This window comes from Lissotriton vulgaris, chromosome 2_1, assembly GCF_964263255.1.
Source record: "Lissotriton vulgaris chromosome 2_1, aLisVul1.2, whole genome shotgun sequence".
NCBI classification, from domain to species: domain Eukaryota; kingdom Metazoa; phylum Chordata; class Amphibia; order Caudata; family Salamandridae; genus Lissotriton; species Lissotriton vulgaris.
Window position 1 is genome coordinate 514983017 of NC_141687.1, and position 25161 is coordinate 515008177.

Genomic DNA, 25161 nt, shown 5'->3' on the forward strand with positions numbered 1-25161 from the left:
TGTGAGGGTGAGGTGAGAGGGGTGAGAGGGTGAGGGGGTGAGAGGGTGTCGGTGAGAGGGGTGAGAGGGTGAGGGGGTGAGAGGGGTGAGAGGGTGAGGGGGTGAGAGGGTGACGGTGAGAGAGGGTGAGAGGGTGTGGTGGTGGTCACCCAATCACCGTTGACGTCCGCAGCAGCCGTTCCTTCATCTCACGGGCGGGGTGCGGCCGCACACAGGACTGTCGGGAAGGCAGATGAGGGGGTCCCAAGCTTCCCTTAAACCTCTTTTCAAGAAGGCTCCACAAACTCCTAATGGGCCAGGAATAGGCTTCCTTCTCCGGGCGGCAGCGTTGTCTGTGACAAGAAGGGTGAAAGCTCGGAACAAGCACTCGGGATGAAGTCAACTTACCGCTTTTAGAGCCATCCTTTTCAGACTGGCTTGGCCTGACTTACTGGTGGCATAAAAGCTTGCTTATCTTCTTTATGGGGCCATCCGTTTACCCCATAAAGAAGATAAGAAAGCTTTTACGCCAACAGGAAGTCAAGTCAGCCAGTCTGAAAATGACGGGGCTTAAAGAGAAAGAAATACTTCATGGCGACCTCTTCTCCAATGCCTGGCCACCGTTTAGGAGGCCAGCCAAAGGAGAAGAGGGGCGGGGTTTAACCCTCGCTCGAGAAACTCACCCTAAAACATAAAATCTTGCGAGCTCAACTGCGCATGTGCGCAGCACGCCACGTGAAACCTAAAAACAGATCACTTGGTACTGAAAAAGATGGAGATGTTGATTTCAGATGTTGAGTATGAAGAAGATATCTAAATTGTCAAGAGCGAGATATTATGAGCTATTCCCCTCAAACGATTTTATGTGCATGACCTTTGTGTAAATTGTAATGCATGACCTTTGTGTAAATTGTAATGCATGACCTTTGTGTAAATTGTAATGGATGCTAGCCAGAAGGGTTTAAGTGCTGCGTTACTCCAGTGTAGAAATGGTAAGGATGAAGAAGCATTTGCGTTGTTGAGTTTGAGGGGAGCAGAGCCCTCTTATTCTAGTATTGAGCTGGAAGCTCTGGCTTGTTGGTGGGGAGTTTGTCATTTCGGGTGCTATTTGTGGGGTTCCAAGTTTACTATCTGGTTTGATCATAGGGCAATGAAGGACCTTTTCTTTTCTAAGGGAGCAAGCAAACCTCCACTTAAAATATCCAAGCAACAGAACAGGTTAGAAGAGTTTTCCTATAAACTGGAGTAAATTTCAGATGTGAAAAGTATGTTTATATCTTTACTAATTTGTTTGTCTTTGCTATCCTTGACGGAAACTAAAGAATTTACGGTGAGGGAGTAAGAGAATAAAGTGGTGGTTTTCTTCATTGGTTGGTGCTACTGGAGGCTCAACCTCCAAGTCAGTATGGAAAGAGGCTTTGAAGGAAGGTCAATTTTTGGGCAAAATGATGCAGTTTATGTTTGAGGGTTGGCTTAATTAGAGAAAGTTTGATGAGGATGTTCTTTTCAGAGCCTAAAACGGTCAAATGTTTCATGGAGTGTGTGGCCATGCTGAAGGACGGGCAATGCTGGACCAAGGGAACATTGTAGGTGATCCCTGTACAGTGTGTGTTTATGGTGGCTTGGAAGAGAGAACTATATCTCCCTGACAGATCCGTACCAAAACTCTCGTAGGTGTACGTCGTTGTTGGGTGGTTCACCTTAAGTGCAGAGATCAAAGAGGAAAATGATTCCGTGGTAATTCAATAATTTGTGAAGAGGTTTTGACTGTAGCCTGTAGGCTCCTGTTTCAGGGCAATTTTAGTTTTATGTATATTTGTGTGGGGGGGTTGCGGTGGGGAAGTCCTTTTCCATTCTCTTATTTCTGTCTGGAGTTTCACTAAGAGTGTTTGTGTTTATTGTGTTCTATTCTTTGTATGAAGTAGAAGATCTGTTGTGCCATTATTGTCTGGATAATCGGTGTAATATTCCTTTGGCATGTTAGCCAGGTCATGTGGAATCTTTACTGGTTCAGCTAGAGCAAATTCTCCAGCATCCTCTTACCTGTATGTCGTGTTTGCTGTACTCCAATAAAAAAGTCCTACCTTTTCACTAACCCGCTTGTCTTTCCGCAGCTGAAAATGTTATATACTATATATTGTTTCAGTATATTTTCAATATTCCGGTCATGCCTGTTAAGTTCGTGTTCCTAAAAAAGCACATTATTCAGTTCAGATTATGGTCTTGTGAGTCAAAAAATTAGCAATTTTCAAATTTCACTTATTTTGCTATGACTTTTATCGGCTCCACGTAGGCATGTTCAAACATTTATAAAATCAGAAATTGATGACTTAGTACAAAAGAGTACCTTTTTAGGTTTATCTCTATTTTTTAAGAACAGGAGAAAGTGTTTTACCAGTCAGAACCTTTATTTGGTACAGGTTGGTCATTTTAGGAAATGTATTGTCTGTTTTGATAGTGGTATATATTGCATCAACATGTAATGCTCGTTTTAATGCTTTCTTAGGCGAGTCATGGGGGTCAGGACCTGTGAATCCCGGTGCCTCTTCAGTGGCTCCAAGGGGGAGGTATGCTGCATTGAACCTTTACATGCAAAACCGGATTTAAGAGAACATCCTATCACACAGTACTCTCTACTAGCAATGGCTTCATTAACTAAGGTAATAACGCTTACAATAAGCAAAACATTAATTACTTTTAGTGTGATTTTTATTTCCTGTTGGACCCAAAGAATACGCCTTCATAAAATGCAGACATTCTTGGCAATGGGGATTATACATACAGCATGATAATTTTCTCATTACAAAATCACAAAAAGAAATCCCTCAAAACACACCTGTTTAGAAAAAGGCAAGTATTTTGCTCGTCTTTCTAAATCTCCAAATTGTGTGCCCTGTGTATGGATTTCAGACCGAAATGATCCCACCCTTGCTAAAAGTGTAACTTCCGTATGTGCATTTCAAGCCTAATAGTAACAAATTAGCTAGCCTTTGCTAGAACATACCAAGTGTATGTTATTTGTGTTCAGGAAAATTATGTTTCTGATGTTTTATGATATCCACATTTACGTAGCTACTCAGCATTACGTTGTATATGTGTGCAAGAGAGGTAAAGCTTTTCTTTCAAAATGTATACATCTATAAAATACTCATGTAGGAAACCGACCATCATCCCTTATGTATCAGGAAGTATTAGCAACTTGGTCTACATTTTTTTCAAAATTGCACATAATTAAAGCTCATCAATCAATGAGGAGGTATATACAAATTGCAATCAAATTCATCTTTATTCATCTGAGACATCCAGGTTTGTTAGAAGTAAATGCAAATGCAAGAGACTGGAAGGCCCAGATTACAGTCAGTTCAAACAATTGTGATTTGTGCAGTTACTCCTATTACCATATACATCTCAATTATAAGTTGTAAGGTACCTCAAATGTTTTCCCACGAAAATTTGAGCAAGTCAAAACTACCACAATTTGCCAGGGAAAAATACCTGGTAAATAATTGGGCATGCAGCTTTTACTTCCTGTTCCAATATCTGCTCGTTCTGCCCCATTTGGAAGGCATTCATTGTAATTGGGTGCTATTGATCACACCTGATAAATTATGATCCCTGCACTGTTGCGATATATCAGGTGCAGATTTATTGCATCCTTTTCTGGGCCCACAGTAATCTGGAACTTAAGGCCAGATGTACAACCCATTTTTGCATGCGCAAACGGGCCATGTACAAAGCCTATTTAGTAAGTCACAAATTATTTTCGACTCACTAAATAGGTTTTGCGACTCGCTATTTGGAAGGGGTATAACCTTCTTAATAGCGAGTCTCCAAAGCATGCACTAATGTTTTGCAACCTACTTCAAGTAGGTGGTAATGCATTCGCAAATGGGAAGAGGGGCTCAGGGGACCCCTTCCTTTTTAGGTCTCGGCTAGCGTAGGCTGCGCACATGGGCAGTCTCGCCAGCGAGACTTAATGACTCTGAGTAGTGAGGGTAAACCCTGCCCCTCTTCTTCATTGGCTGGCCTCCTAAACGGTGGCCAGTCATTGGAGAAGAGGTCTCAGTGTCGTCATTCTCGCGCTCTAAGCCCCGTCTTTTTCGGATTGGGGGCGTGTTTTTTCGTTTTGTTCTACTAGTGACGTTGTCAGACAAAAACACGCCCCCCAATCGCAAAAGGACGGGGCTTAGATCAAAAGAAGAACCATTTGTTTGTAAGCCCCTTCCTTTTCAGACTGGGGGGGGCGTGTTTTTGATTGTTGTTTACATCCTAGAAGACACGCCCCCCAATCTGAAAAGGACGGGGTTTATAGACAAATGTCGAGCGCGTGTTGTAAGGGTGACTGAATTAGCAACGAGAGAGGGAGTGTGTGTGTGTGTGTGTGTGTGTGTGTGTGTGTGTGTGTGTGTGTGTGTGTGTGTGTGTGTGTGTGTGTGTGTGTGTGTGTGTGTGTGTGTGTGTGTGTGTGTGTGTGTGTGTGTGTGTGTGTGTGTGTGTGTGTGTGTGTGTGTGTGTGTGTGTGTGTGTGTGTGTGTGTGTGTGTGTGTGTGTGTGTGTGTGTGTGTGTGTGTGTGTGTGTGTGTGTGTGTGTGTGTGTGTGTGTGTGTGTGTGTGTGTGTGTGTGTGTGTGTGTGTGTGTGTGTGTGTGTGTGTGTGTGTGTGTGTGTGTGTGTGTGTGTGTGTGTGTGTGTGTGTGTGTGTGTGTGTGTGTGTGTGTGTGTGTGTGTGTGTGTGTGTGTGTGTGTGTGTGTGTGTGTGTGTGTGTGTGTGTGTGTGTGTGTGTGTGTGTGTGTGTGTGTGTGTGTGTGTGTGTGTGTGTGTGTGTGTGTGTGTGTGTGTGTGTGTGTGTGTGTGTGTGTGTGTGTGTGTGTGTGTGTGTGTGTGTGTGTGTGTGTGTGTGTGTTTCAAGAAGTCTGCGTTTCAAGAAGTCTGCAGGTATGCTGTCAGTGAACCATGACAGTCACAAAAGAACCTCCGGCTTCCATCCATAATTTGATGCTGTTCCCGGACGCTTGGTGAGGCGGGGTGGGTGGCTCCAAGGGGGGGGGTAGGCCCAGCCCATGGCTCCCGCTACTTTCTTCTATTTTTCTGTCATTGCAGCTTGTGTGGGGTGAGATGAGGCGAAACGGTTAAGCCTGCTCACCCCCTCCGACAGTGTGTAACATGATCCCTGCCTCCCACAACAGGTTCGTTCCATTTCCTGAGTCTGCTGTGCACACAGCACACCTTTGCAGTGCTCTGCCCTCGCGCCGCACACCTGGGGATGTGCAGACATGGCTCCGGCCGCTCTCGGACGCTGCCGGATGGCTCTCCTGTTCGCGGTTCTGATGGACCTGGTGGAGGTGGCCTCCCTCCTGGTGGGCATCTTTGCCGCGCTGCAGATCAACTGGAGGGACTTTGGCGACTTGCTTATCTGCACCGGTGCCATTCTGGTGTTCCTGAGCCTCATTGGCGGGATCTTCCGGTACACGGGCAATATCGAGATTTCCCTGGAGGAGCTGGAGCGAGACTTTGTCGTCAAAGGGGGCACACTCGCCCACCTGGCCCGCAAGATCTCCCGCTGCTTCTCTCGCCGCGCCGCAGTGGCAAGCCAGAGGGAGGTGGAAGGAAGAAGGGAGGACCTCACCAGGGTATCGGAGGCGTGGCTGTGGCGGGGAAGGACAGCATGCAGCTGCCCCGCATCAAGGAGCCGCCCTCAGAAGAAGAGGCGTCCCCGAGGGGGTACCTGGCCTGACCTGTTGGGGTAAGTCAAAGGCTTCGCCCCATTGCTGGCAACAACAGAGTTAATTTTGATGGGTGGAAGTCAGTCCGATCGATAGCCACAGTAGGTGGCTTAAGGACAGACTATTACCCAGTGCAATAACTCCTGCGGCTAGGATGATAATGTTAAAATTTAATGAGTTTGTACGATTTGGACCAACACTTGCCCATCTTATTTATGCTCTAAATGCACACAAGCCCTGTGTGGTGTCAGACTGTATTTACCCTTCCACGCCCAATTATGTAGTCCGACTGTTTCAAGTCACATTAATCAAGATTAGAATTCCCAGAATGCATTGGGGTGTAAATAAATACATGAATGGTTTGGAAAGATGGGGTGCTTCCTCTGACCTGGAGTCCTGGCTAACCACTCACGAGACTAGGGTACGCCGCCTGTTCAGTTAGAATCGAATGTCGCGGATGTTTACTCATTCGGCCACTGCATGCGTGCAATGCCCTGGGGGGAACCTCGCTGACTCCTTACTGTGGAGATTGCAATAGGCTGGGATCACAAGCGGTGAGATCACACCGTGGCTCAACAGCTGATGCCTGGTGTGATCCTAGCAGCGTCAAATGCTTGTATACCCGATAAGCATCTTCAATAGGAAGAAATGGGAGCAACATGGAATCCACACACTGACAGAGTTGCTCAAAAATATCCTTAAACTGCGGGCATAACCAACGCTGTCAACCTCTTTCTCTAGTGGGCTTTATTGTTGGTATTTTTTTTTGCTCTGTTCGGATTTTCAGTTTCATTTTCAGTAAAACGTAGATTTTTACATTTGAATAGACTTGAAAAAAAATACATTTCTATCTCGCGGAAATTTTCAACTAAAACGTAACAGGCAAACGAGCGCCGTCTGGACCCACTCCCCATTCAAGGAGTACTAGAAATAAAACAAAGTGTATTTTCCCAAAAATTAACATACAGAACGGTTATTCTGAAACTATGCTACAATTATGGGTGAAGCATCACCAGGTGTTTCTATGTCTGGTTCACGCGGGCCCTGGGGCGTGGAGGCTCTGGAAGATTCATCTTCCGTGCCAGTCCAGTTTCTTGGAGTCTCCACTCCCCATATTGAGTGCACGGAGTATAAATTCAAAACAGCAGTAGTAAATATTGTCCCTCGCAGTGTTAGGGCCAGCACACAGAGGGCCGCGATTCTGGTGGCCCCTCACCTTGGCGGCAGGGCTGCTGGTAGGACCTACCGCTTCCAACGGGCAGCTCATCTCCATAGTCGAGTGCTCCCTGGGGTCCCTCCTCTAGCTGCCCAACTCTGGTCAGCCATCGGGGCTCTGCCTCCAGCTCCCTTCTCTTCCAGGATACCCGGCACACAGCATCCATGCCACACACAGGCCCGCTGTGTGTAAAGGGGCACTCCACATCATGCGTGAGCAGCTGGCTCCGATCCACTCAGGGATGAGATCACCTTCTCACAGCCCACTCTAGGCCTCCACAGTTCAATCAGACTTGTTCTCGCTTATTTAGAATAAACTTTCGCCACACGTCAGAGAAACAAGGACATCTCTGGATGAGCTTATAGGAGGATGTAAGCCTGAGTAAGGGCAGCACACTAGTCACACTGTAAGCCATGTCCCAAAATGACATAGACCATCTGTCTAAAGTGTGGGCTGAGAGCACAAACCTAGTGGGAGCTCAAGAGTGCCTGGTCTCACAGGCAAAAATTAGACCCTGAATAAAAACAAATGGCGTCACATTGCAGTCATGAGACTATCTATTGCAATGATATACCCTAAACGCCTGCTACACCCTGAAGGTGCTGCAGTAGCAGCAGCCCCCCTTGGTTTACTAGTACCAAAAGAAGTGAAATGCTTGTTGCAAATGCATGCAAAAATATATATATATATTTTTTTATTTTTTTATTGAACAGTTGTGATAGTGCAGTGAAAGGCCACAAAGCCACATAACAAACAAATACAGTGGTGAAAGGACAAATGACCATCTTTTACAATTAAAACCCATTCTCTGTACATCGCTAAGCGGGGTTGAGATCAATGTCCACTTTAGTGTTACGCAGTTCATCTGTTGGGGAAACACATATTTCACCACATGATACATTTCATTTAGCCCATTTGCGATACCATTTCTTGGGACAGCCATGTGTTTGAAAACATCCTTTTCTGCGATCATAGCAGTGTCCATGTCGTTAGCCTATCTCTGGTATGAAGGCAAGTCCCCAGTCCCCCATACTTGAGCTATAAACAAATCCCATTGATGCTCAGTCTGGGTCGGGTCGGTGGTCTCCCATATATTCAATAAACAAAGGCGCGGGGACTAAGTGATGCTTTTCCTGCTTACCCTCGCGAGTGTGGAGGCGAGTCTCTACCCGTATGGCTGGAGGTTTGGGCAGTCCCAGAGTGTGTGTAAAAATTTACCTTCTGCCGCGCACCTCCTGAGGCCTCCAGAATCCGGCCAATGCCCCATTTTTTACCAGTGTATGTGCAGATAGGTAAGTTCTAGGTAGGATTTGGAGCTGGTCTAACCTTAGCATCATTGGGATTGCAACTTCTTCCTTGGGGGAGGAGAGGTCTTCCTGTCTATCGTCACCCTCTAAATATCCGAGGTCCGATTCCCACAGCTACCAGAATCGTGTCAATGGACCCGGTCTATTGTTCAATAATATGAGATATGGGAGCGATATTGATTTACATGACATGGGATCTGTTAACAATCTATCCTCCAGTGGGGAGGCCTCGGGTAGAGCCTCACCGCTCACCACAACGGTGGTTATTGCATGACGAATTTGTAAATAGCGGAACGTCTCTGACCTTGCCAGTTGATATTCCACTTGTGGGTCTCTAAATGGGACCATCTCATTCCGCTTCCTCAGGTCCCTGACTGAAGAGATACCAACTAGGTCCCATTTATAGAAGCCCGGGGAACTGCTCAATGTGCCGAGTGGCTCAGACTCCCACAAGGGAGTGATCAGTGTTATTCTTTTGTTCCACCCCAGTGTCTTTGTCGCGTGGTGCCAAAGTGCAACTGTTTGGGCCGTAGGGCCAGTGAGGTGTTGGCGTTTGGGGTTGGAATAAAGTGCACGCGGATACCCACCCGGATTAATTATCCATTTGTCCATGCGGTGTGCCGGTTCTGACAGTGAGGCAAAGACCGACTGATTGATCACTGCGAGCTGTGAGGCTAAGTAATATTGTTTAAGATCAAGCAATGCGATCCCTCCGTCATACCATCCCCTGGTCAGTTTATGGGTCGCGATGCATGGGTTTTTCCCATCCCATAGAAGAGTTCTGACTTTGCTTTCTACACTGATGAAGTAGGTGTCTGAGACTTTATAAGGGGTCTTTTGCAGTACATATAAAAATCGAGGCAATGCCAGCATTTTAAACAGTGCTGCCCTGCCCAAGAGAGTGAGTGGCAAAGACCGCCAGTGGGGCACATTGTTGTGGAGCCTATTCCGCGGGGCCTTGAGGTTAATGTAGTAGAATTGGGTGGGACGCTGAGTCACATATACCAAGGTAGCATAATCCCTCAGTAGGTACTGTAATGTGGGTGTCTCTGGGCATCTGCGGCAAAGGACCTTGAAGCATATATAGTACTGATTTTGTCCAGTTGATAGTATACCCAGAGTGGGCGCTAAACATGGCAAAGATGTGCAGGATCCTATGGATCGAGGCCGCTGGAGCCGCAACATACAAAAGGATGTTGTCAGCATAGAGCGAGATTCTATCCTCGTGCTGATCTGTCCACTTGAGCCCCCTGATCATGGGGTCATCCTTAACCCAGGTCGCCAAAGGCTCTAATATCAGGGCAAACATGAGGGGCTACAGGGGGCAACCCTGTCTAGTCCCCCTCTCTAGGCCGAATTGTCGGGAAGTGATAATATTTTTTAAGAGCAGGCAGTGGTCCCAGGGACTACTGCCTGCTCTTAAAAAATAAACAAAAACGTTTCAGTTCTTTTTGTTTTTTAATGCATCCCGTTTTCCTTTAAGGTAAACGGGCTGCATTTAAAAAAAACTGCTTTATTTCAAAGCAGTCCCAGGCATGGTGGTCTTTTGAGCCCAGCAGCTACCATCCCTGGGAGGACCTGTCATTCCCAATGGGCTCACAAATTGCGAGAGGGTCAATAATTTTAATGAGTCTAGCAATTTGTGTCCCCATTGGGAATCACAAACAGTGTTAAACACTCTGTTGTACATTTTATTTTGTGCCTCGCAATTTGCGACTGACAATTAGTCGCAAATTACGAGGCACAAAATAAAATGGTCGTATATCTGGCACTTAGTATCTTTAAGTCCTGGTGGTAGAATACAAATTTTGGGGATTTCTAACTACATACAGAATGGAAAATAAACATTAATATTGACCAATACATTCTTCATTCAGGTATCTTCCAATGTTTGATCCATCATACTGTTAGTGAGGGTGTACCTGGGGACTTTCAAAATGGGACCATAGTTAAACAGGCAGCTAGAAGGAATGGTAAGATGAGTCGTCCCAAAAAGAACTTCTAACGTAGGTGTTTTACTTCTCTACATCACCTAATAAAACTACAGAGAGGTAGAATTAATTAGAGTTGCATCTTTTATATGACTCCTCATTCCTTTACATAACATTTTGTCTGTGCCACATGACCTTCTAATGTGCAATTGTATATGCAACTGTTGGAAATCACTCTAACACATTGCAAAGCAATCAAACAAAGTCTCTTGTTGTGGTGAAATAACCAGTTTTGGAAGCATATTGGATAGGGGATAACGAGTGCAAATGAAGTGTAAAACAATCTAGATAGCTTCTTTTGAATTTAGGGACAACACCAAACTCATTGTGCTCAATATTTACATTCCATCACAAATTACAAAGGAACAAAAACAGATTGATCAGTTGAACTAGAACCTATAATTGACTTCATCATTGATGATACTGTATTGATAATTCAATGAAAAGTTATTGTGTGGTAGTCAAATACAAGCACTGATACATTGAATGAACAATTGTGTATCCTGCAGTTGGTTTGTAATAAAGCTAATGGAATAAAGCTAAATTATCCCAACTTGCAAAAACACCAGTTTGTCAATTTTGAACCTGAGTTTTAGGCAACTTAATGGCAGGTTCTCAAAAGACCTACCCGCTCTTCACACTTTTCATGCATCAGGAAACAAAACTTTAACATCATTACTCAACTAGAGTGTGACCACTATCAGCAATATATTATTCTAAGTTGATCAACTCTTTCACTCAACCTTACCAACTCTATTTAACCAAATACTTTGGTGAATAAGAGAATCATATGGAATTTAGTTTAATTCATGTTTATGTACAATTTAGGAACAACTCTTCATTCTTAATTCATCAAGTTTGGTATATTCTATCTCTCACCTGTCTGCAAACTAGATATGTACCAGGGAAACCGTTTTTCTTTTTTTTGAAGTTTAGAATATTTATTTAAACTATTGCGTTTTAAAATGCAGTATTCGTGCTACAATTAGCAAACAAATGCATATAAAAATACTGTTAGTATGGCTAATAAACCATATACTATAAAAGCACTGTCATGTTATAAGACAGATTTCGCCTAATAATTGGAGTGTCATACTTTTTACATTAATGAGCACTGTGCTCTTTTACGGGCAAATCATGCCATCGTGAGGGGTTCCTTTTAACAGCCTAAATGAGAAATCCACAAACTGATCTGAGCTGTTAAGTACTCATTGTGGTATTAGACACCGATGGAAAGATGCTTGCAAAACATCTTTTGATGTTTTTTCTACAATGGGCTGTTGAAAATCAAAAATACATCTTTAGCTTCCATGTTTTTTCTACAATGGGCTGTTGAAAATCAAAAATACATCTTTAGCAGACAGCATTTACAACAAATGTTTCAACTGTGGATGACCTAGTTACATTAGTAATCTTGGTTCACCGTTCATTGGAACATGAAAATAACTATTTTATGTTGCTTAGATTATTCAACCACATTTGATAACATAGAATCAAATCGAACTTGGCCAGCAGGGTGCCAAGTGCATATGAGATACATTGACTCTTGAGGTACCATTTGGAAGACTCCCACTTTTAAGTTGCAGTTTGGTTTTTCATATTTTTAATTCTTTCTCAATGTAGTGTTGGAACTGACACCTCCAATTGAAAAATTGTTTCAGCACTTTTGCACAACCGTTAAACTGAGTTCCAGGTTACATTATCGCCCAAATTCACATTTAACACTACACACTTCTTTCTTAACTCTGTTAGCCGTTCTTTCACCTATTTGTATAAGATATAAGCGGTACAGCTTTGATCATAGCATCTCATGTCCCTTTTCTCTTGACAACGTGACACCAGATTACCATAAAATTGCAGCATCCACGTTCTTCCATAGACAGTGTACATTATACAAATTCTGATGTCCGAGTCATTAAAACCTCTGTTTCTGAAGTATTTATCCTGGACTAAGGGCTTCAGGCCTCCGAGTGAAAAAGGTTAACTGTTTAAAAACGCTTCATTTCAACTCCCTTATCTCCACTGACCCCTTTCATTGGCAACCTAGTCTCCCCCCCCCCCCCTCCTCCCCCCCTCGCCCCCCTCCCCCTCCTCCCTTCTCCCCCCGCTCCTCCCAACGACGGAAAGGAATAGGTATCTGAAATGGCAAGAAGTCAACTGTAAAAGAATTGGAGACTTATTTAATGAGAAAGGAATCCTGGATTTCCCTGGGCTCGTGTCGGGATTGGAATTCTCAAGGATGCATATTGACAATACTTAGCGATCCGTCACTGGGTGACACAACCTCAGGTACAGCCCCATGCTAGCCGCCACCTCACTAAATTTGAGCTATGGTACATAACACGCACCACAGACAAATGCCTGTTGTCCGATATTTATTCCTTCCTGAATAAGCCTACACAACCTATTAAAACCGCAGCGCAGATGGGAATCGGAGATGGTACGTGAATTCTCCCCTAAAAAAAGAGTGCTGTGTAAAAAGGTAAAAGTGTAGAAGTGAGTGGCCTATATATATTAATGTAGTGCCAATTAAAGGTTGATGCAGTATTCTAGATATTAAGAGGAAATTGACCTATGAAATGCGGCTCTGGGTATCCTCGAGACAGTTTCTTGTAAGTTTGTGTGGGCCGTCCAACTACCCAACCTCACGCCTCTGCAGAGGCCTTTAGTGTCACTACATTAACATATATAGGCCACTCACTTCTACACTTTTAACTTTTTACACAGCACTCATTTCGGTCCTGAAGAAGTGCTAGGGATCTGCTCCTGAGACCAATAGATAGCACAAAACATGTTGACCACCAAACATGTCCATTAGGGGCATGCTAGATTTCTCTTGCTACTGAGGGCCATTTTCTCCCTCTGAGCAGCACAACCTGTTTGGTTTTTTATGTTGGCAACAGGATATTTTTCCTAATAAAGCATTGAGCCACCCCTCCAGCCATCTTTAGACTTCACTTTAGGACTTCACTGCCACTTACACCCACGCACCCATGCGGTTTTATCCTGAAAAGGTCTCCGACAAATCGACCCTTCGGGGGATCCGTAGGGCATTGCAGCACCAGCCAGACGAGGAGCATTGCCCAATGATGAAGCATGACATTCTCCGGGGTGTGTGAGAGCACCAAGATCAGGACGCACTGTCCCGAAGTACCACAGTAATAGGACGACTTTACTCTTTCTCTCTACATAGGAACAGTGACTCCAGCCTGCCTTTTGTGTACGGATGCCTCTTTGATTGAAGGATGCTTTTAGGAGCAATCTGTGATCATCCATTGTTTTTTTTAAAAGTACAAATTAAGTGTGATAGACGTTCTGTGCCACGACCGCACAATCAGCAGCTGCTCGAGCCTGGATGTTGCTGCCAGGGAGGTAAGCGTAACAACGATGGAAGTAGCCCAAGATGATATTTCAGAAACTTCTTTTTGAGATTATTACTGTAACCGGTAAGGAATTATAGTTGGACGGTAGCTGATCTGTACTAATTCAAGACTAGCCATGCGTGAGATCTTCTGGCCATTGTGGCCCTGTCCTCAAGTACAGAGAGTGATTTGATAGATTTGAAAACATGCTTTGTAAAGCACAAATGACTGGTGGGCGTTTCCAAGAGGTGAGCTGTCCCAGTTATAGTTAGCAACTCATTAAGGTATGCTCTGGCAGCCAAGTTGTCTCTATTCTCTATCTGCTCCCACAGATCAAAATTCAGGGTATTTATGCCAGCCTTCCTGATTTTCAGCTGTTTATGCACTCATTGCCATTTTTTCTCTGAAGACCGAATTCCAGACGTATTTGTGCCGGGTAAGTGTTTTGGGGAAGATTAAAGATCATCCTGTAGGTTCTGGTCATTATGTTGTCTGAGCAGTAGGATCTCTCGCTCTTAAAGGTTCACTCCTGGAAGCTTTGATGGGCAATAGCTTTGCTTGGACTATGTGGAGAAGTGGCGTCAGGACTGGGTTAGATAGTTTTCTCTTCATAGATTTTTAAGTTATGGCCATTGCGTTGCCTTTTCTTCTCAAGGCTTCTTTCTGAGCAGTGAGTGCCCATCTTCACTAATAATAACTCTGAGATATTTTATATGTGGCTACTGAGTCAAGCCGCATCCTGCCCACGTACCAGCTCGGGGTCTTTCTCCTTGCGTTGTTAATTGACATAGTTGTTGGTTTATCTAAGTTAATGGTCTGGACGTTTTTTGTGGGGTATTCCAGCATGATATTGAGTAAGCACTGTAGCCCTACCGATGTGTGTCTTATTAAAACCAAATCATCCGCATACTAGAGACTAGAAAAGACCATGCTGCCTAGTTAGGGGCATGGGAGTCACGATTTTCAGCTTTGATGTTAGGTCTGACAAGAAGAGATTAAACAGGGCGGGCTGAGCACACACACCTGCTTCAAGTTTTTGGTGGTTGGGATTTGTCTAGAATGATGCGATCCAGTGCTAATCTTGATCTGCAACCTTGTATCTGTGTGTCGTAGTCTGAGTGATTGCAGGAGAGCCAGTGCGATGTTCCAGTTCCCTAGTTTCCACCATCATTTTCCCCGATCAACATGGTCAAAAGCTGACCTGTAATCAATGAAGCATTAGTGCAGTGGCAGCTTTGCTTCCCTTGCTCTTTCGATTAATAGAAATAAGACTTTTATGTTGGTTATAGTTCCTGTTAGTTTTGAGAATCGTGTTTGTTTTAATGGGATTATGGCATTTTCAGAGGCCAAGTTGTTAGCTCTTTGAGAAAAGTTTCTGCAAAATATTTTGCTTCATCATCATGGAGTGTTACGAGGAGGTAGTTTTTGGCTAAATATTTTGTCCCTTCCCTTGAAAATTCAGAAGATTTTGGAACCTTTCCACAATTCTTGTATAGTTCCATCAAAATGTATGCTGTTAACTGGTGCACAGTTTGACACCCAGTAAGCTGTGTGGAACTTGAAGAGCGCTGGTGGGATACCATTTGGGCCTGGAGCCCCCTTGTGCCTGCCCTTAGTTATTTGCTTTTCAGTTGCATCGACGCTTATCTGAGATGTTTTGTTGGAGTAGCCTGCTATTGGCTGGAGAGGAGCGACTCATTAGTGATCTGCCATTAGCTGATAGTTGTTAAGGCCTTCTGTCCGTGTTTGGCCAGAGACGTGGATGCTGACACCTCTGATCAGCTGCTGGTTAAACTAAACTGACAGAAATTTTGCCTATGTTTCTTCCATCAGGTGGGAGCTAATTGCTCTTTGGGCATGAAGCAACAGCTTGTTTGTTGTTTACCAAAACTGCGCACAGTCATTGCATCTCGCATCACAAAGTAATTCGGACCATAATGTGTCTTCCAGCTGCCTTTTAATTACCTATTTCAATTTTTTGAGTGACGTTTTGTGCTGTGTCCGCATTGATTGTGAGTGGACATCCCCTTTTTAGGAACCTTAGTTTAATCTGGGGTGAGGGGATGAACCAGTTTTGCAAGTTGCTTCGTATTTGGTACCCTGCTCTTGCTGGATAGACTGATTTCTCAGTGAGCCTTTTGATGAAGGACTCGCAAATAGTTAGGACATTGTTGGAGTTTGCCAGACACTGTTGCAACAGCGCCTTGGCTGATTCCGACAGGTCTCTTTTGACACGGGGGCATATTTGATCCTTTTGTTATTAATGGTGAACGCCAATCCAAGTTCCTCCTTGGTTCAGTGGCATTGTAAGGTGGCTGTCTGGAAGGTCACCTCCTGGGGTAGGTAGTCACTGTTCCCCTACTTGCCTAGATGAAATAAATATATATGTGCTGCATTAATGACAGAGTGACAAAAGTGGAGTCACTTGTGGTGTTGACAGAGCTTGAGTGATGTGAGGCAGCCAGTTGGTTGTCCTCAAGGAACCAACCACTGAGCACATGGAAACTTAAGTGCTCTAGATCGCCTAAGAGCTGTCTACCAATTTTGTTCAGTTTGCCAGTTCTGCTTCGACACTGGACCGGGATATCCCAGTGTACGGTCTGCACAGCTATAAGCTCATCTTCCTCAGAGGACCCTAAAAGGTGTAGGTTAAAGTCACCTGAAACCGCACGATCTGTGATTTGTTCCTCTCGCTGGAGCCTTAAGATTTTCTCAATGAGTCCTCTTGAACTCCTCAGCCCGTCCTTTGGATGTACATATACATTAATAATGATGACCTGAGCTTTGATGTTCTGACAGTGAATTGTGGTCAGAACTGCATTCATTGCCGGCGAATTTGAGTGTAGTTCCCTAAATGAGCTTATGTTGGTCACAGATATATAAGTTGCCAAGCCGCCCTTTTGGTTGGCTATATTTCGCTCCTTTGCAGGCTGGTACAGAATAGTTTGTGAACCCCTGCCCGTTGAGTGGATCTTCAAGCTACGTCTCTTGTAGGAGAATTAGGTCAATAGTTTGTAGGTAGGCTACAATTTCTGGGTCAATTATTTTACTTGCTAGGCTGTTGACGTTCCGTGAACACAGTCATAGGAGTCCAAGGTTCTCATTGTTCTTCATGCAACTTTCCTGATGCTGTCATGAGTTGGGCGGAGTGCTGTTTATTTATTGGTAGAGACTTCTCCAATCTGTTTCTGATGATAAAGATGTATACTTATATCGTCCTGACTAATTTCTGGATGAGATTTTTGTTGATGGCGATGTAGCTAAAGTGCCCTAGAGGACTAAAAATGTGGCTGCAAGTGGGCAGACATTGCTGGATAGGCCCGAAGCTATTAATGGGTGGTGACATCCTGGTTCATTGGGGGACATCGGCCTTATGCCCCATTTTCTAAAGGTTTGCCACTCATTTAATACTTTCCCAGCTGTGTCTACCTAGCTCAAGGTGGCGTTTGCGGCTTCATTTTCTGAAAGATTCCCTTGCCGTGTGAATTAATTTATCAAAAGTCAAATCTGTTGACCTCAAGGTTTGCTGGTTGGGAATCCGTGCCTTTATCCTTAAGATGTTGCCCCTGTTTAAAACACCACAGTTGCCTTTGGATCCATATTCAGGAAGAAAAGTTATAGTTTTTGTGTCTGGCGAATTGTTGAGCCTTGTATAGAGGTCATGTTGGATTATAATGGACTCTTGTAAGCTAGGGTAAGAAGTGTGGCTGTTGTAGATCTGCCTAGGGCGATGAGCTGCTCTTGTCCTCTGGGCTCAATGAAACCCCATCTGGGCAGTTAGGTTTCTTACGTGCATTTCCTCTTATCACTAGAAGCATTAAAAATATGTACATCCAAGCATTCAGAACTTCCATCTTCTGTCCCCTTTCCAGGCTGCTGTTATTGGGATATTGTTTCAGGATCTGACTTGCAGTTCATTGCCACTGTGCTGAAGATGGGATAGTCCGCAAGCTGTTCAATAATGTTGTGTTTTGTATTTTGGCCTTCGCTTTTTAGTTTGTTGAGCGTGAGCCTTGTTCCATTGCCCTGGAACATAAGAGCCTATTTGCAAGATGGGTTCAGTACTGACCAATGCGACCTTCTGCTTATTTGAGGAAGAGTGCTGGGACCCTGTGGGGATTTTGACATTGTGCATGTTTGCGTCAGTAATACTTTGGTCTGAACTGCTCTTGCTGGAAGCACTGGGCATATTGTTTTGTGGTGGGCCACAAGAAACCAGGTAGTTGGTTGGGGCAGAGAGTTATGATTGTATTCTTAGCGAAGGCTTGATGGATTGCTTTAGATCTGTAAATAATTTGCATAACTTAACTGAGAGGGAATGTAATCTGTACAGGAACAGGCCCCAGGTGCAGTTTTCATGTATCGATTGCCAGTCAGACTGTTCTAGTTTGATAAGATTGTTAAGATCATCCAGTTTTTCGTCTATACCAGTGGCAAAGGCTGCGAATGTATTGAGTAGTGAGATCTGTATGCCCATTTTTTTGACTAGTATTGTAGTACATCCACTAATATCTGCATGGAATTTAATAAATATTACCGTACACTGTTCATCTGCAATACCTCCTTTGTCCCTGGTTTAGTATTAATGTATTGTACGCTGCTTGTAGGGGGGAGTTCCTGGGCATACAGCTCTACCATCTCGTCCAATTCTTGAGTTGTAAGGTAGATGTTTTCCTTGCATGCCACCTGTATATCCTCCAAGTCTTGCTGACCGGGGTTGGAGTGGGCAGCCAACTGCTCTTACCTGATCTTGGTCTCCGGACAGCGCTTGGGCTCAGCAGGCGTTGGTGGTGACGTAGTGCTGTGAACATTCCGTTGCTTCAAAATTCAATGCGTTAGTTACCTGCTGTACCCCATGGGTTGGAGATGGTGTTGGTCTTGCAGTGGCCTTGCGTGTGCCAGCGGTCACTATGGCCCGTGGGATGGCCTTGTTTTTCACCCTCAGCTGGAAAAAGATAGGGTTCCATTTGTGGCTCAGGTTCGGTAGAGTTTTACAATTGTCTGCCAGTGCTGGACTTCCTTGTCTTGCCCCCTGTTAGGTTATTGAAAAAGTTAGACTTGTGATTTAACGCTGGCAGTTAACTGCTGGGGGATTGTGCCAACAGGTCTGACACTTGGGGAACCCACGTAGCTTTGGTTTGAAGGGCAAGCCAGGACCATGTTTTCTTCTCGCTTCATGCCAGAAGATCATTGTAGTTAAGAGTGCAGATTACCGCTTTCTACTCCTTTGCAGAATCCTTGTATTAGGGGTCCTGATGAGCTCGAGGTGCCTGGGTGAGAAGAGCCCCTCAAGGGGGTAGGTGACAACTTCCAAATGGAGCGGTGTCCAGTTAGCCCCTCGTTGCTAGAATAAACCACATCTCTTGCATCATTTACAAAACTGAATTTCGTATAGCTATTTGGCTGAAAATTACAGGTTGCTGCAGTTGAAATGGAGAGGACCCTCTTTGGGACTATTGGCCTAAGTAGCTGAACTTCCCTCGGAATGCTTATTGGGCCCATTCCTGACACGAGGGTAGTCTATAAAATCCAATAGATTCACTGTAACGCAGGATGCTTGAGAAGCGCGCTTTTCCTGGCTGTTATACTGGGGATGGACTCCCTGACCTTGCCTAACCTCATTGTGGGTCATTGGCCCCGGAAGGCTAATAGGTGCTTGCAGGTGCTTTGCAGAGGGGAACTTTAGTGGAGGGTACTAGTTTGCTGACAAAATACATGTTTTTGTCCCTCCTTTTTTGGTACCGCCCAGGGCCCTGCTAACTCAAAACGCCAACATCTGTTGTAGTCCTTCCAACTCCTGGTGGTTGTCGGTCAACGTCAGTAGTCATTAAGCAGTCTCAAATGCCAGTTTAGTCCCTTACTCCAAAGATGTGAGTTGCCGGCTTGTCCCTGGCGGTGCAATTTCCCAATGCGTTTTAGAACGGGGGAGTGCAGGTGGGATGCAAGAGAGAAGAAGTTGAGCAGAGGCTACACCAGAACCACCACAAGTCGCACCCCATTCTGACTGAAACACCTCTGTGGGGGCCCCACAAGCTCCTCACTGCAGCAGCTAGCTATGGCTACCACGCTCGCCTGGTAGGAGCTGGCTGGTGTGCCCGTATGCTGGATTGCTCACTGAATGCCCTCACCGCACAATGGTGTTCTGGTAGCTCCTGGTGGGCCCAGGTGCGTGCTCAAGCAGGAAAGGTGGAAAGGCTCACGAAGGAGGGCAACTGGCTGTAGTGTTTTGGATTTTGCACTGGGGGCGGCTCGTGCAGGAGAGGCTCGCTGGAGCCTATTGGGCTGGTAGACAGCACAGCGATGTTTTTTTCCAGGGAGGTGCGGGACCAAAAGTAGCATCGAGACCTAGCTCGGCTGCCTCTGTGGCACTCTCACTCCTCCCGTAGTACAGACAGCGTAATGGCGTCTTGAGCCACCCCAAAACCGCACGAGTACCGTAAGTGCGCCGTCTGCTGCGACTCACTGCGGCCTAGACTTTTGCCACCACGCCCACTCAAACCACATGGCCATACCAGTGGTGCTTCATCTGATCATTGTAACCCGAATTACCGACATTCAATCTGTATACTGCCATTGTTAGAAAAGGGAATTGAGGCTGAGGTATAGCAGCAGTTACAAGTGTAAATTGAGAAATTCCTGGATAATGCCCAATCTGACTGCCTTTCTTTGCAGAGTTTCAAAACAGCTTTTATTGGTCTCGGAGTAAGAGAGCATTAAAGATTAGGGATAAGGAACATCTTGTGACTCTGCTTTTACTTGCCACATTGCTGTCTTCACTATTGGGATCCATAAAAAACCCTCCTCATTAGGCTGAATGAGTAGTTTAATATCTTTGTAAAGTCTTTTTTGCACAAGTGCACCCAAGCTATTAAATTAGGACTCTTCAACTTTGATTCCATCACACTTGAATGTTGTGTACCTAGCCTCTGATCTTTCTCCTCCTTTTTAATTTGAACATGTGTTGCTGTGCCCTACTCAGTTGATAAAAGACACAGGAATTGGGTGTATACTTAATGGAGCCAACACACACATGTTGGTTGAACTGAAAGTGGATTCAATTGACTATTCGAATCAATTCTAAGTATAGGTCCTCTGGGAGTCATCAGTTTATTTATTTATTTATTTTTATTGATTTTCTCAAACATAGTACACACATGGTCATACATACTCATAATAGCTTGATGTAACATTTATGTGGAGCCGTAACCAGTTGTCTTTAGCAACCTCCCCAGATACAACACTCAACCCATCTTCAATGGTTCAGCATCTCGCTACACAAATCAGGTACAAGGTCACAAAAAATGCTGCTGATTATTAGGGTATAGAAAACAAGAGAAAGGAGGGGGGGGGGGGTTATGCACATCACACAGCAATAATACGAAAATTTCCACAGTACTCCATCGTATCCCGTTTCGGTCATATTTGAATAAAAAAAAAAGGGGGTAACCGTAGTCATCACCACCCATCCAACTCACCGTCCCGACAGTTCGTCTCCACCAGAGTCGTCTATTATAGCAAACGCTAGCGTACGAGGTGTACTGTGATGTATAAGTAATCCCATCAGTCTGTGAGGGATCCGTCTGAGATCGTGATAATAAGTAACATTGCAGTGGGGCCCATATATCCGTCGGTCTGAATGTAACAGGTAACAGTTCCGCATAAGTCGCAAGCTGCTCCTGACAATATATCAGATCGAATTTTGGTGCTCCCCCCCTGCCCCAACCACATGCCACTCTCCTCTTAGATAGTAACAGCGCCAAGGCTACAAACGTACAGTGCTCCTCTCGTAATGGTACAACATACCCCAATAAAGCCATCAGCGGTGTCTGCTCAATCCGCTCATTCACCATAGATGACAAAGCTTCAAAGACCAACAGCCAGTACGCGTATATCCCTGTGCATTCCCATGCAAGATGCAGAAAGTCAGCACCAGGGTTCCGACACCTGTCACATGTGTCAGTGTCCTTTAGCTTGTATCTGTGCATCCGAGCTGGGGTATAATATAGTCTGTGCAGAAACTTGTAATGAATTATTCTCAGCCTGTTGCTGGCCGATACCCGCTCAGTTTGTAGTGAACAGAAAGCCCTTTGTTCATCTGTTATGTCCACACCTAGTTCCTGAGCCCATTTCATCCTTGCTAATGCGGCTGGTTCCTCCCTCTGCATGTGCACTGTTCTGTATATCATCGACACCAGGCATTTAGCCGTCCCGCCCTGACGTGCGTACTGCAATGCTGCATCGGTGGTTCCGCAGGCAAATTTGGAGTAATAGAGCGGATTCCATGTCTAAGTCTGATGTACAGAAAGGTATCTAAAGGTGTACGTTGTAAACCCTGGAAGATATGGTTAGCCGAACTGAATTGCCCTTTGTGGTACATGTCCCCCCAAGTATGTATGTGCGTGCGTTCTTTAAATTTATCAATGCGCACTTCCTGTAGCAGAGGCATATCTGGATGGTACACAAGTGGCAGTAATGGCGAATACAGCATAGGCACATCCAGCATCTTACTTATGTGAGCTCATGCTGTGATAGTGCAAGAAACAGTAGTTGGCGTCTCATCCCTGCTGGAAGGTGGACCATACAGTGCGCCATCAATAGGAACTAGCTGAACGAGCCAGTGCTCTGCCGCTACCTGAGGCATATAACGTGGCTGATGCACCCAAAAGTAGGCATAATGTGCCTGTGCGCTATGATAGTACAATTCGAAGTTGGGGATGCCGAACCCCCCTTGGGAATAGGGCCTAATAAGCACTTTCCATTGCATTCCATTGGCCTGTAGAGTTTTAGTGTCTTATCATCGAAGGCGCAAGAAGAGCATTGTTCCCGTGACCGAGGATGGATTAGTTGATAACTGAAAAGGAAGCCTCCATTGACTCAGAGGCTTTTAGAGCAATTGGGGGCGCTGTCGGGACTACACACCATGAAGGAATTATTAAGCATGGGTATAGTACCCGAAAATGGGGACCTTCCGTCTTGGTAATTAGAAAGCGTCCCATTAGACATTGGCTGTGGGATCGGGGTATCTGCTGTCCTGTCCCCTCATCAGACTGCCTTTCTCCAGGAGAATGGCCTGTGAACCCCTCCATGGAGGATCCGCAGCAGAATGGGGCCTAGTTTCTGGAGGCGCTTTTGACAACCTGATTATTCTGTGGTTCAACGGAATCCCCTTCGACGCCGAACTTGTGTGGACACCCGATCGACACAGCAGTCCTGAATTCCAGCAAGTAAAAGTTTTTGGATCCCCCAATGTTGTCCGTTACTCTTCTCTGATCTGATACAGTTTTTAGGGAAAGGGGGTATGGGGATACTGGTCATCTTTATAATCGGAGATGAACTACTGGGGGTTAAGTCGCTGGGATCCTTATAACCTGTCTTCATTTACTGGGGGATCTATTGTATTGGGAATTTTGGCCCTGTGGTTGCACGCAGGTGCTTCCTCCCCACACTGTCATCTCCTCCTTGCCATTCATGATGTACTGTCTTCCCTATGTGTGGTTGCTGCTGATAGTGCTTGCCAAATTACTTGATCCCTGCTGTGGTTGTGTGGCAAACGGCTGACCTCACGGTGACCGAGTGTATGATACGTTCTGATCACTGTGTGCTTGATGCTGACGAGGGACACTAACCATATTCTGCTGTGTGCAGTTCTGTGGCAGATGGCCCATATTCTCGAACCATTGCTGCTTTTGCTGCTCATGGTATGCCTTTGTCTATAAAGCTTCTACCAGATGACCCCGCCTACGCAAAGAGAAACACTCTCTAATGTCTGGTTACGGTCAGCCTGCCTGGGGTCAACCACCATATCCAGTTAGTGATCCTGGACTACCTGTTTGGAACCCTATAAACCTTTGCTGTGGAGTCCCCATTGTGACTGGTGCCATCTGCATGGCTGCTGCCATTGCTGCCCCCTCGAGGGCAGTCTTTTTTCAACTTATGCAACACTCATTTTGCTGTGTCTCTTTTGATCTGCTCCTCCTTCTCTCTATCCTTTTCTTGATTTTTCTTATGGTAGTGGAGTATATAAGGTTGTACTTCCTGTCAAGGTTTAGTATCTAAACCAACTACACTATCCAGCCTCTTCTTTATCTCGGTGGGTAACCCTTTCTTCAAAATATTATAGACATTTTTTACTTGTGGCTCGTGCTGTTCCACAGCTTTCCGATTTCCTCTCCTCATCTTTCCCTTCCTCATCTTTCCCTTATTCTATTTATAAAATTGTTTATGCTTTCCTCTGGCATCATAATCTCTGCTATAAGCCCTCCAACATCTGGATGGTCAGGAACATTTCTCTCAGGGTGGTCCATATCCAGTTCCTGTGTGTATTAACAGCAGCCGATTGCTGGACTGTGAACTTAGGTGAATACTGTGTTTGTCTGCTCCCCAATTATGCTGCTTAGAAGGCTATTAATGTCACCTATCGCTAGGTTGATACTTTCGGTGTTTTTTATTGAAGCATGTTATCCATTTCCCTGCCCCATCCAACAATGACAGTAACTTTGTTCTGACTCCTCTGTGATCATCACACGTATGTAAACCTGCTGCACCCTTCTGCAATAGCGGGTTTATTCTCATTCTAGGGGACACTACGGATTTCTCCTCAACTTTGGGCTTCATCTTGCAAGGAAGGCATTGCTGCATGTAGAGGAAGTTCCAACTGGGGTTTACTCCATCATGCCTGATGCAATCCTCCGCTATTGCCATGTCCTCTGGCTCAAACGATCCTTCCCTCTGCCAAGACTTGTCATATTATTCTCAGTCCAATCTGCTAATAGGTCACACAATGGGTATGCACAAGTCTTGCCTTCCATTTTTGCTATTATCTCCCCATTGATCAGTTTATCTTTCTTGTGCACCCATGCAGAGCAGTGTGTATCCTCGGTGCTGCTTCGCTCTTGTGCCCGCATAGTGCCATTTTGATTTTCCTGTGTCACAGATGGGTAAGTACCAGGCTGCCTTGTTCCTTTATTTCATTGTCAGACACCAATCTTTGTCAATCGAAAGTTTTGGCGCTGAGCCCTGCTAGTAGCCTTTCATCTATCTCCGATTCTACCTAGCACTGCGCCTTGTACCTGTCCCTGCTTCCCTCTTGTAAAGAGTGCGCTGTCCTGTATTTTTGCTCTAACTCCTGGTTGCTTGCCCTTTCTCTTTCGAACATCAGCTCACGCCTCTCTTCCCTGCGCCGTCTGGTTTGCCTCTTTTGCTTCGAGCTACATGCTGCTTCCGTTAGCCTGGCTTCACCTTCAAATTCACTCTTCCTCCTCAGCTATCTGGGCAAACCCTGTAGCCCCACACTGGTCATCGGTTTCCGGGGGACTGAATCTCCCTTCATCTCCCGAGCTCACTGAGTCGCTATTGCGAACCGCCACAAACTTTCCCGACACTCGTATAGGATCGCCTGAAACAGTGGGAGTGTGTGTTTTACCTGCCTTTGAGGTATCACATGTTGAGCAGGGTGGACTGGGATTCAAGCTTTTGGGGACCTTCGCTAGGGACTTAAGCTACACTTGATGAATCTGGGCTTGCTTGCTTTTATTTTCTCATGCTTAGACATAACTTTCCTTTTCGCTCGGTGGCTCATTGGCT

At 45.1% G+C, this 25161-nt stretch overlaps 1 protein-coding gene and 1 pseudogene across 1 annotated transcript in view; both read left to right on the forward strand.

Moving 5' to 3' along the window:
• Nucleotides 1-25161, forward strand: part of VPS8 (VPS8 subunit of CORVET complex) — a 1704823-nt gene that overhangs the window by 226612 nt on the left and 1453050 nt on the right. Inside the window, exon 10 of the mRNA XM_086955430.1 lies at nucleotides 2486-2639. Within this exon, the coding sequence (XP_086811556.1) occupies nucleotides 2486-2639 (154 nt within the window). The remainder of the gene's footprint in view (nucleotides 1-2485; nucleotides 2640-25161) is intronic.
• Nucleotides 5253-5713, forward strand: LOC147730666 (transmembrane protein 238 pseudogene; annotated as a pseudogene).